At 33.4% G+C, this 13924-nt stretch overlaps 1 protein-coding gene across 1 annotated transcript in view; it reads right to left on the minus strand.

Moving 5' to 3' along the window:
• LOC123674737 (uncharacterized protein CG3556) overlaps positions 1-13722 on the minus strand; it is a 37424-nt gene extending 23702 nt beyond the window's left edge. The window contains exons 1-3 of the mRNA XM_045609794.1: positions 13582-13722; positions 7684-7850; positions 5460-5580 (exon numbers count right to left, since the gene is read on the minus strand). Of these exons, the coding sequence (XP_045465750.1) occupies positions 5460-5541 (82 nt within the window). The 5' untranslated portion in view covers positions 5542-5580; positions 7684-7850; positions 13582-13722. The remainder of the gene's footprint in view (positions 1-5459; positions 5581-7683; positions 7851-13581) is intronic.
• Positions 13723-13924: the final 202 nt, after the last annotated feature.

Raw genomic sequence — 13924 nt, forward strand, 5'->3', positions numbered from 1 at the left:
ACTCTAGTTCAATTTTCGATTTTCTTGAGCTAATTATTACTCGATTTACAAAAATGGTTTCCTTCAACTTGTGAATTTCAGTGGCAAGTTTGCATGAGTCGATAAAATATGAGGAGTCTGACTACTTTCGGTCAAAAAATTTCAAAAAATCAGTTGAAAATTCTCATTCAGATTGAAACGAGTTGAGAATTTATGAGGAAAATGAAAGTAATAAACCTGAGACTTTCATTTATTTCTAAACCAGACAAAAACATAATTTGAATTAAAGTTGGTCTAAATCAGGTATAGGTACATGAACATACTATTTCTCAAATGAGGCCACAAAAAAATCACAAGGTTTGCGGTCGCTAGACCGTGGAGGAAATTCATGGTCAGTGTTCAAACTGATAAGTCGATAAGGGTAAAGTTTCTATAGTTGTGTGTGCTATTGCACCATCTTGTTGGGAGAATTTTCCATTCAATTCCTCAAAATTTAATTCACCAATAAATGGTGGTTCCGTAGTTATGAAAACTAGACAACTGTATGAATTTTTCTCATTTTCCTTCACATATAGTAGACATTTCAAAATGAAAATTGACGATAAGGTCATAATATTGTTTTCTACAAATAAGGATCTACAGGACGAACGTGGAGGTATGCTGAATATCATATGTAAAATAAGTTTTTGTATTATGACAGCCCTTCCAACATCCGAAGAGTTTTCCCACAGTAGAATATTATACGACAGGTGGCTATAGACCATGCTATAATTTATATATTTATTATTGATTCTAAAGGATGTAGGGTTTTCATTTTCACCCTATTTATGGCAAAATAAGAACTGTTCAGTTTTTTGCAAACAGAATCAATATGCATCCCCCATTTTGAATTATTATCGAGGTGAATGCCAAGAAATTTAGTACCACTCTTAGATAGAATAGCACTATCCAAATGGCGAATCACCAGCTCACGATCACTATGCATAATTGTGAAATGGATACATTCCGTTTTATCGATATTGATCATTAAATTATTGTTATGACACCATTTTACAAAGCTCTGTAGTAGAAGCTCGCAGAGAGCCTGAAGTTCCTCGAATGTTGGGGCCGAAACTACTTCCGAAGCATCATCAGCGAAGAGACTCAACAATAACCCTATTATCGAAGACGAAAAGCGTCTACACGTTAGCAAATCCAAGAAAATTACTCTTAAATTTAAAGGGAGATCATTGATGAAGAGCAAAACTAAAAGAGGCCCAAGGACGGATCCTTGTGGCACTCCCAGATTAAGATCGTGCTCGTCTGATAGACAGCCTTCAATTTTTACAGATATGGATCTACCCTCGAGATAGCTGCGGAGCCAATCCAAAAATACACCTCGAAAACCCAAATTGTAACACTTGTCAACTATAAACTGAAATGAAAGACAATATATATTGAGTTATTGGGTATGAGTGACCAAATTTATTCCAGTGAAATACTCTTTATTTTTATTCAGCAATGACAACGTTTCGGCTATTGTTTGTAGCCATTCTCAAGTCTCAATGAAATGAAAGACTATCGATTTGTACGTCGGAATATCCCATTTTTTATTATTTATTAATACTTTTCTCACAGATTCGAAAATCCAAATTCTGAATATGACTGTTTCAAGTGGAATAGAAAAATAACCAGATAATGATATGTCACAAGCTAAGCGCTACTTGTAATCCAATCTTCTTCACAGAACTTTTGACCACTAATTAAAATGAACGCTTCTTACAATACATTCGCCTGTATGAGTATAGTCTAAGATCCCGATATAGAACGACCTTCACCGAGATGCTTATTCGATAAAACGTATTTTATATTTAATTTAACATGTCAATAAATATATCACATATGGGTTGCCTAACAAATTTCAGTCCAGAGTAGGTTTAATTAATAATTAAAAAAAATTTTTTTTTCGAACATTGCACCGGTTTGCTTATTAGATAAATTCTATACCAATCGAAAGTATGAAGCCCATAGAATGTGCAAACGTTAGGTTGCCTATTTTTTTCCGGTCACAACTCTCGGTTGCCAGGTATAAACAGGTCAATCTATATTAGCATTTTGCAACGGTCTGATTATTTAATCAAAATCAATATGATTAAAGATTATTTTATTATGAACACGGTGGTATAGGGTTGCCTGCGAAAAATCAGTCCAGAATCCCGGTTGTCGAATTTTGAAAAGTTAAATATTGCTGCGAGTGAGTACACAGCATAGCAGCTGTTTGAAGTCCGTCCAGTGAATGAAAGATTATGCTATTTGTTCTGGGAAATGAAAAGGATAGCGATAGACTCGTATATGCATGCATCATTTTGGAGCAGATAATTATCAAAATAGATGAATAGTTATTTAATTTTTTTTTAAATCAATTAATTTAATATGTGTGTATATTTTTATGTGACACTAAATGAAAAGGATAGCGATAGACTCGTGTATGCGTGCATCATTTTGGAGTAGATAATTTTTGAAATAGAGGAATAGTTATTTAATTTTTTTTTAATCAATTAATTATTTATGTGTGTATATTTTTTATGTGACACTAAAGTATCTTTACTAAAAAAGAAGGTTATAGTAATACATATATAATACTAATCTTGCAAATTTCATCTTTATTATTAGACGACAAAATGAAAAACAATCAAAATTATATGTCTGTTTATCATAAAAAATTATAAATACAAACATTTTTTGAAATCATTCAGGTTCCGAGTCATCGGACATATAACTATCATCTCCAACTTGTGTATTTTCGTCGTCATCATCACAGATGGCGCTGCATTAGATTTTAACATTATTCAGAATACACTTCATTATAATGTCTGTTATGGTTAAATTTGACTTCATGAATAGGATATACAGTACAGATGTGTTCAGATTCGAAAATAAAACAAGATTTTATTTCAAAATTTGAAGGACAAAAAAAAAGGAAAAAAAAAACCGAACAAAAACAAATAGGATCAAAATAGCAAATATAAACAAACAAATTTATATATTTAAATAAACAAAAAGATATAAATAGAAATAAAAACTAAAATCTTTCGGTTAAAAATAACATTAAATAAAGAAATAAAAATACTACAGTTGAACATAAAAAAAATAATTGAAATATCAGTATCAATCTGCAGTCAAATCATCGTCTTTAACATCCATACATAAATTTTCACAATCCATGGAATCGAGCATATTTTTTGTAGGTTGAAAACGACAACACCTATCTCTTTAAGTCCTTCTTTAGCATGTTATAATAATGCTATATTTTATTTAGAAATCTGTTTCTATTTTTTGTTTTGATGCGGTTAATAGCCGAAAATATTCTCTTGCATTTGGCATTCGAAATCTGAAATATGCAGCCACCCAAATTTGTCGATGAAATTCCAGTTAGACATATTTTTTTCCACTTAATAGAATACCAAATGTGAGATAATGGTATATTTTCAACGGAAGTTAACACACCATCTGTTTTCAATGAGGCACCCTTCGGATATTCCATCATTCTTCATATTTATTCTCAGCCGACAGAAGTTTTTGATTTTATTATGTTCAATAGGAACGTTCTTCTAGAAACACGTAGAACGTAGAACCTCAATGAGAATGAACAATGAATTGATTCATAGAAACAGTCTAGACATCCGAATTTCCATATTCCCAATCGTCTCGGTTATATTTTTTAAAACTACCAAAATCTACTAAAATCTACCAAAGGATTTCTTCCTACTAAAAACTACATGAAAATGCGAAAAATCTACTAAAAAAGTAGATTTCTACTAAATCTGATCACACTGTATACGAGTCTATCGCTATCCTTTTCATTTCCAAGAACAAATAGCATGCGCACTCCCTTTCTTTCACTGGACGGACTTCAAACAGCTGCTATGCTGTGTACTCACTCGCAGCAATATTTAACTTTTCAAAATTCGACAACCGGGATTCTGGACTGATTTTTCGCAGGCAACCCTATACCACCGTGTTCATAATAAAATAATCTTTAATCATATTGATTTTGATTAAATAATCAGACCGTTGCAAAATGCTAATATAGATTGACCTGTTTATACCTGGCAACCGAGAGTTGTGACCGGAAAAAAATAGGCAACCTAACGTTTGCACATTCTATGGGCTTCATACTTTCGATTGGTATAGAATTTATCTAATAAGCAAACCGGTGCAATGTTCGAAAAGAAATTTTTTTTTAATTATTAATTAAACCTACTCTGGACTGAAATTTGTTAGGCAACCCATATGTGATATATTTATTGACATGTTAAATTAAATATAAAATACGTTTTATCAAATAAGCATCTCGGTGAAGGTCGTTCTATATCGGGATCTTAGAGTAGTAGCAGTATCGTTTATTCAGCGCTTATACTGTTTATTTGAATAGAAGTTTTCTTGAATATCTATAGAAATCAGTGAATAGGTGTCAAAATATAAGGTAATTCACTCATATTGGTAACCACAATTTTTTTGAAAGTAGCGGAATATTTTAAATTCAGTAAAAGGTACTAGGCTTCGCGGCGTTTTCAATTTTTTCATTATGACGTTTGAAATATGACTCCATTTTAATATTTTACAATTTAAAATTTTCTCCTTTTCAAACCTTTAACGATCTGCCGCGTTTTTTGTGTTAATTCCATTTAATTTTTATTCTGTATTGTATTGTGACAATGATGGTGTGTTTCATAAAACTTTTATCCTGGTGATTTCATCGATCGAATCATTTCTGTGTTTAATTTCAGTTCATTTTTGAAACTTCCATAGATCTCAAACTATATCTGATGGGTCAATTGGATCAATTATTGATCTAAATATGTCAGCTCTACATTGACAGTGTTGCAGCTCCATCTTGCTGTACCTACACATTTCGTCTTATTTGAAGAGGCACATTTACTAGTAACCAAGGAAATCAAAATACCTTGGCCATTTAATGAGCCTACATTGAAATATGGCTCTGATTTAAGAGAAAATATCATATTTATGTCACCAAATCAAAATATACTGTCACAATACAAAAAAATAAATAAATAAAATAATTAACATGAAACACGGTGCAGATAACCAACGGTTGAAAATGGAAAAGATTGGGGTTTGAAAAAAAAAGATTAAACAATATTTCGAATGGAAAAATAATGTTCTTAGGGAAAAAAATGAGAACGCCGCGACTTTCACGCGGATCTCAAGTCAACATCGATTTGTGCGAAATGCTGTTCACAGAATGAAAAAAAACGGCCATTTTCGAGAAAATTGGAGATACCAAGATACTCTGAACAACTAAGTAATAGATTTTCAAGATTTAATCCATATCTTTGAAAGTTTTCAAAAGGTTAATTCATTTGAGACTATCATTTATCGAAAGATATTCGAGTATGCGTTTTGATGGGAATGAGAAATTTTTTTTGTAAACTGATTTTTGCTTGATTAATATAAAATGAATGAAAACAACTACTCACCTTTAGAAGTTTGTTCAGCATTCAAAGCCGCGCAGTTGAAAACAACAAATGACGACAACAAAATTGGATAAAGTAGGTGCATCTTGACTCAGAGAACTTCTTTTGCAGAATTCAGTCTCCACTGGAAAAAATCGAGAAAATTTTAACGTTCTTTTGGAAGATGAGGTTAATGTGGAACAAACATCTTTTATAACTACATAAAATCACGATATTTTAGCAGTTTCAATTATTGTTTAATTGGAGCTTCCGTTGAAGAAATACACGAGGGTCGTTCAAAAAAAATGTGAGTATAATAAATTGAGCATGAAATTCAGATATAACAGGTTTCGCTGAATCATCCTATATATTTTTGTTTCATTATCAAATAAGATATTGATGAAACTATATTGTCTTCTCTTTTTACGTACACTGTTTATATTTTGAGATATACACAGGGAGGCTCATATAAAACGAATATTTCCGTGGGAATTTTTTATTTTTTCTTCTTTTTTCTTTTTGTTTTTAAGCGATGCACACGGTTTATATTCTTCACATCACTAAATTGTCCTAATTTTTACACCAGTTTTACTATTGTCGTCGCAGAAGGTGCTTCACGACGACCCATTTTAACAATCTTATTGCGTTGTTGAGGTGTGTATCGTTCCATTGTCAGTAATGGCGTAGTTTTACTTGTCAAATGTCAAAAGATAATAGATTCAAAAATGACAGCTGCCCAGATAGCGGGCTATTCAAAATGAGACCTCATACTGGAAAAATCAAAATAAGTGAATCCAACTATATGAGACAACAATTTGAAGGGGAGCACAGAAAATTCAGAAAAATCAGATTGGTATTTTGCTTGTTTTATAAAATAGAAGCTTTATGCAAAATTCCATTTTTATCGCGCCAACGGAATCATGGAAAATTCAAGAAAATCTAAAAAAATCCAATAATTTCTGTTATGATCACTCGTTTGTTCATTCCGAATTTCGGGAAGATCTTATTATTAGATCGCCTTATTCAGATAAAATACCCGAAAACAATGACATTATAATAACACAATGACATGAATATAAACTAGCGTTCAAAATACTTTACGTCGGTGTTTTTTCATTGGATTTTTGGAAACATATACTGTGATAATTTCAGAGAGGTTACCTTTTTTTCTCGAACAAATACAAAGTTATCGGAGATAACGAAAAATATAAATTTGAAGTGTGCACTTATTCAATAAAAGATCTACCTATTCATTTTGATCTTCAGTAGAAATTCTATCATTATAGACATCGAATTTGGACCTATCAGTTCCACAAAATTTTGAATTGAATTCTTTCGGGTACTTTTCCAGTTTTAAAAAAAAACCTAAAATTGATTACGTAATTTTTAAACGAAATGTTTCGTCAATCTTGAATTCCTTTGGTAGATTTATTAATCTTACATCAAATGGATTGAAATAAAGAAAAACTATAACCCATAAATTATTAGAAGTTAAATGGAATCATATCAAATAGGTACAGTGTTTCAATTTTTTCGAATCAAAAAGTAGTTTTAATTTAAGAATTATTTTTTGGTATTAGAATTCCCAATTTTTCAACTATTACTTGCTAGCGAAAACACATGACGAAATGTAAAAGGGATGGATATTTTCCATTCGATTGATACATCTTACACATCTACATAATTGAGAACATTACCACCAAAGAACTGGTTTTTGCAGTGATAAACATAACAATATCTACATATATGTACCCAGCTATTTTCGAGAAAAAAATTGAGAACAGAAAAGTAATTCCGGCCAAAAATGTAATGAGAACTTTGATAGCGAAATCGTGAATCATCAATTTCTGGGGTTGCTTGTAATTTACACTTGCGTGATAGTAACAGGGACAACTCAACCTGAAGTGAGTCACTTTCAATTCACCAATAACACATACACAAAACATCAAAAATCAATATGTTATCGATACACTAACATTAGCCTTGATAAAATCTCCTGCAACAACTTAACACAATAATAAAACGATTGAAATACTTTCTAAAATGTTAGATAACTCTCGCCACTTCGAATTTTCAAGTATGTGCTCAACATGAGGTACTCGATACCATTCGCAATCAGCAAACAACCCCTAAATACCCACTAATAAGCTTAGTGCTCATTTGAGGCAGGACGATACTCCAAATGGAAGAGACGGGTGCAAGGCATGCTAGATTATGGTGGTTGTACGTGTAAAACAAATGTACTTACATCGGAACTCCCTGATGACTTGATCCCCTAAATAGACTGGCGTGGCTGGAGGCTTATTCATGGAGGTGAAGGCGTCAGCGCCATCTACGATGTACTAAGGGTTGGCGGGGGTATCGATTTTCGAGTACAGGAGACGTCATTCATAGAAGGATCTTATGGGGTGTCTTCTGGAAGAAGATGGGTACACTGAGCGAAAAAATTCAAGTGGTTTTGATTTTTTGGTGAGCGGTTAGGTTAGTAGTACTACCTATATTATTTTATAAGAAGTGTCATTTTAATGGCAAGCCTGAGTTTACCCGATGAACGTAGTGAGGTGGGTAATTGAAGGCGAGCCATGAAAAGTCACTTCTCCTCCGGATGCAATAATTTTTTTTTTCAAATGTTTTGAAATTCATAAAAATCTGGAGATCCAATTTTAAATGAGATTCATATCAATGACTGTTATAATTGATTTGCCTAGTTACGGTTGTGATGCTAAATTAATTTCAACAGACACGAAGTATAATAACGGGTGTTTTTTTTCGAGGTATATAACTATAAGTTGGCATTTCTGTTCAAGATGGCGACCGATTTAACAGCTGTTCAGTGATTTACTTTCAGTTTGGTTTGGCAATTCATCATGAATAGACTCACGCCTGAACAACGCTTGCAAATAGTGCAATTTTATTTCGAAAATAATCGTTCTGTGCGGAATACGTATCGCGCACTACGTCCATTTTATTTTGTTTAGCGATGAAGCGCACTTCTGGTTGAATGGCTGCGTCAACAAACAAAACTGCCGCATTTGGAGTGAAGCTAATCCTCAAGTGTATGTCGAAACGTTACATCCAGAAAAACTGACTGTTTGGTGCGCTTTATGGGCTGGTGGAATCATTGGTCCGTACTTCTTCAAAAACGATGATGGCCAGAACGTTACAGTCAATGGTGATCGGTATAGAGCCATGATTACTAACTTTTTCATTCCTGAATTGAAAAACCATGATGTCCAGGAGCTGTGATTCCAACAAGACGGCGCAACATGTCACACAGCTCGTGCCACAATCGATTTATTGAAAGACACGTTTGGTGACCGCCTAATTTCACGTTTTGGACCTGTGAATTGGCCTCCAAGATCTTGTGATTTAACACCGCTAGACTATTTTCTGTGGGGCTATGTAAAGTCATTGGTCTATGCGGATAAGCCACAAACCCTTGACCATTTGGAAGACAACATTCGCCGTGTTATTGCCGATATACGGCCACAAATGTGGGAAAAAGTCATCGAAAATTGGACGTCCAGATTGGACTACATCCGAGCCAGCCGTGGCGGTCATATGCCAGAAATCATATTTAAAATGTAATGCCACAAGATTATCTTGCGGATAAATAAAATTGATGTCAATCGAATAATCCATCGTTTTTTTATTGCAATTTGAAGTTCTATAGCTCTAAAAAAAACACCCTTTAGTTATCATTGCTAGGCAACACTTTACAATTCGTTGACATTGTAGCTACACTTTTCCCTCCAGCGGAGGAGAAGAAGAACTTTTCGATGATCTGTCAGTCAAAATATGAAGTTGTTATTTTACGTTTGAATTAAAATTATGACTTTCTCAGTGTAGGATAGTCGTAAAGCTTTTATTCAACCGTTTTTTATAACCCTGCGCTGGTTTAACAAATAGTAACATTCTGAAGTTAGCACATTGAATTGAATAGATAACATTTTTGTGTGTGGACCATTTTCATTTTTTGTTATTCAAATCATTCCTTCTCGACTTATGCCAAAAAACTCAATTTCTTTCGAAAACTGTATCAAGTTCTTTACGAACAAACTATGACTAGTTATTTCGACACCATATTCATAAAAAGCAACTGAATAGCTCATAGGGAATGGACTTATGAGTTTAAGATGTACATCGAAATTAAAAGCTCCAAGGGGGTACCTTTCAATGCAGATGAAATTGAAAAATAGTATATTGTGCAACAAGTGAGGAAAGTCCAACTTTTCTCGCGAGTGTGTGGCACGAACCTGAAAGGTTAGTGCCGCTAACACACGAGCGAGAAAAAGGCTTTTCCACATGTTGCACACTATACTTTTCCTACAACTGCACAAATTTTAATAATTCAAGTAATGGACTTGATTCAAATCAAAATGGCCTTCGTTGACAGTATGTGCTAATTTATTGCGGTCCCATAGAAACGACTCAAAAGCCCAATTTCATTGGTCTACCAAGCGAGGTGTGGGCAAAGTGCCGTGAGAAATAATATTTCCCACAGTATGAGCAATACATAGTTTTGAAATTGTGTAAGCTATGAAGAATACGCTACTTTTCATAGCAGTTGTAGGAAAAAATATATGTTGTGGTACAAAAAATAAACAATATTATCGATAGCTTTGAAGGAAACAAATTCCTCGGAAAATACCTGATTTTGGAAAAGAGAATTCAAGGATTTCGAACCAATATTGATATGCCAAAAAATCAGCACCTCACAAAAAACAAAAACCATATTCTGCTAATATGACCCGGTCGAATTTTCTATTTCAAACCTCAAATTACCACTACAAAGCACCTGAAATAAAATGGGTATAAAAGTGGCTGAAGTTAATTTCCCGAAAAGGCATTTGAGATTCTCTAATATGATATAGTGTATAAGTGAACCTTTATATCATGTGTAATGAAGCGGAATACCGTCAACGTTGCTTTGAAGGTATTTTTACATATGTAGATATCATACGCTCTACCTCGTAAATCCATTAAAAATTCTGAAAATGAATTATACATCAGCATTCCTTCCAATGGGTGGTGCTTATTTGAGTGTTCCTATGATTGATAATGTTGAAATGGTAGCGAATCAAGGTGAAATATCATTGGAAAATTTTAGTTAGGTGAGGATGCTGAGTAAATACATATTTTGTGTTTGGTTTACTATAAGACTAGATGACAGATTGATATTTAGCGCAAAAATGTTCATACGTACGATTTTCTCGGGCAGTTTCCGTCGACCGCCGCGTTTCGCGACTTTATCTAACCTATCGAATCTAGCAATTGCGTAGCTCCGCCCAGCTACCCTTCTAAAGATTTACGGCTTGGCTTGAGATTCAAACTTGGCCTAAGCTCAAGCTCAAGCAGCTTGAGCTTAACTTGAAATCAACTCAAGTCAAGTCAAGTAGAAGTTTTTCAATGTTAAGACAAGTACTTAATGAAAAAATACTTGACAGGATTTGAAAAACTACTACTTGACTTGAACTTGTGCTGAATTCAGGTCAAGCTTAAGCTACTTGAACTTGAGCTTGAGCCGAGTAGCTTGAATATCAAGCCAAGCCGTGAATCCCTAAACCCTTCATTGTAATTTGTTACTATGCTGAATGAAGGAAGTCAACAAAATATATATACTGGATACTGGTTCAAGTTCACTATCACTAAACAACAAAATAGCAGAGGCCGAACCACAACTAAATATTGCAAAAATCAATTGAAATTCTAGCAGTAATAACAATAAAACTTCAACAGTATCAATAGGCTCCATTCTCCATTAAAGCCACATTTTCAAATTCTTATACAAGGGTGTACGAAAAAAGGTAAAATGACCTAACTTATGTTTTTTTCTTATGGAACGGACTGTTTTTTATTGAATTTTCAGATTTCACGGAATTAATTAACTCATATTTGTTCGAAGTTTCATGTGGTTAAAACTTACCGTTTTTGATATACATATTTCGATTTTTCATAAATCGAAGGGAGTTGGAAAAAGTTAATGAATTTATTCGAATGAGATTTCGAAAGTGAATACTAGAAGAACGAAGGTAAGTACTGACTATTTGATAATCATTGAAAAATCTACTGGGTGTTCAAAATGAGACAATTCATGTATAATTTATTCAAACGTTAATGTCGAGCTTATCCCAAATGCCATACCGTGTAGATTATGTTTTATTAGGTAGCAAATATTATTATTTTCAAAAAATTCTTCACCAAATGAGAAAATGAAATATAGGGTGTGGTATTTGGAATAAGCCCAATATTAACGTTTGAATGAGTCATCAATGACTCGTCTTATTTTGAAAACCCACTAGAGTTCTCAATGATCATCGTAAAGTCAGTATTTACCTACGTTTTTCTAATATTAACATTCAAAATCTCATTCAAATGAATTTCATTTCGAAGTTATTGGGTTTTGACAAAGAAGTAATTCATGAAAAGTCGCAAGCATATAAAACTTCGAAAAAACTTTCTATCATTCTATTTATTTATTCCATGCAATCTGAAAATGTGTGTGTTCCATAAGATAAATGCATGTTTCGTCATTTACACTTTTTTGTTACACCCTGTGTATTTTTAAACAATTTTAGAATTCAGCTCTAATAGAGCCTAATGATACTGTGTCGAAAAAAAATTTCGAAAATTTCAGTGCTCAACTGTAATAGAGCATCGCGTCAATGGTGGACACCCTGTATAGCGTGTCTCGGTTAATATTGTGGTACGAATCGGTTCTTGAGTAAACGAGTAGAATCCTCCAGTATCATATTAAATGAATCAATCAATGCAATGAGGCATTTGAATTTGACTTTTTCATCACATGAATATTTAGATGATCAGTTGAGCAGCTTTGGTCCGGGGCAAGTGTCTGTATGGGTGATCGTTCATTATTGGGCGTGGTGAGTCTCAAGTGTGGATTTTCGAATTTTTGTCGTTTTGATGAAGAGATACATGCTTCTTTCCACAGCATATCAAAAATTATTTATTGTCTGTAAAATTTTCGTATGGAGTTGAGGATGTAACTACATAAAAAATTTATGAATTGTAATGGGGAGAGTGGGGCAAGTGCGTCTTTCGCAATATTTTCCTTGACCAGCAATATATCCGGCAACAATGAATACAGTTCAACAGTGAATAAATTACCTCGTGGTGACAATGAAAATCTTTATGACAAATAGTGAAACTTAAGTAGATATGGAGATTTATCGTAATACAACTGTTGTCTTGTTATATTTCAGGAGATTAAACAAGAATTTATTATAATTTATAGGAAAATTCTGAATATTTCATAGAATACATCATACTACATCAAACACACTTTATTAGGCTTGATATTTAGTACGTTGTCAAACATAAGCGTATTTTGCAAAACATTAATTTCACTTCTCATGATACATTGGGGCAAGTGAGTCTCGAGTACTAAAATAATCACAAATTCGTCCTATAAAGACCAACTCAAAGAAAAAGCAAAAACAGCGAGAACCAAAGTTGTCATAAGGACTTTGAGAATGCTGGACCAAGTTTTTTGAATAAAAAAATAGAGAAAAAAGGGATAAACTCCTAGGACTAAAAGAAAATTAACCGGAAAACCAGCAGCGATATCAGATGAAGAATAAACACAATATAACGAAACATATTGGACAATTTTCACGAAGAATGTATAATGTGTATTATACATATAGCGCCTCCATGAACGGAGAGAAGAAGGACCCACTTGCCCCACGATATGGGGCAAGTGAGGCATTTGAAGTTTTTTTTTCAAGTCATAAATTCTCACCCAAGAATTATTATTTTGTTAATTTTGTGTATTAAATAAATATTAAAGTTATTTCTCAATCAAGAAACATTGTTTCATTCGCATTTTTGAGGAAGTTTTTCCTCGTTAAATCTTGAGGTGTCTCAGTTGCCCCACCCTCCCCTATGTAGATTATAGAATATTTAAATTTCATTGTACCTACAGCTCGAAATTTCTGATAAAAGTATTTAATAAAATGTTTTTGTGAACGAATGTTGGGAAAAAAAGTTCCGTAAGATTTTTATGAAATAAGATTTATCAGATTCACTTAATACTCAAGAAAAGTAGATTGTGAATTCCGATAAAGAAGAGAGAAAAAAATAAATCATGAATGAAAACAGTTCTACGCATAAAATAATGACTTACAGCTTTTCCAGATCACTCTCTCTCGGGATTCTAATTCTAGAGTTATCTATCAAGAGCACTGCATTTTGCGTTGCACCTGCTGCTGAATTCCAACGGAACCCGCCAACGTAACTATTGTTGCACTGAGCAGGTCAGAGTCCCAGGAAAATTGATCCATCTGGCTCGCTGGTATTGACATTGGGGAAGGTCCGAGAATATAATTAGATGATTGTTTACCCACAGTACAAACCCTTGATTGATCTGTGAAATTACAGGGAAATGAAATACCTGATTCCCAAAATAGAATAGGATATATCTCATATACAATAATCTACATCGATTTTACCTTACAGTGTTTGGATTT

This window comes from Harmonia axyridis, chromosome 3, assembly GCF_914767665.1.
Source record: "Harmonia axyridis chromosome 3, icHarAxyr1.1, whole genome shotgun sequence".
NCBI classification, from domain to species: domain Eukaryota; kingdom Metazoa; phylum Arthropoda; class Insecta; order Coleoptera; family Coccinellidae; genus Harmonia; species Harmonia axyridis.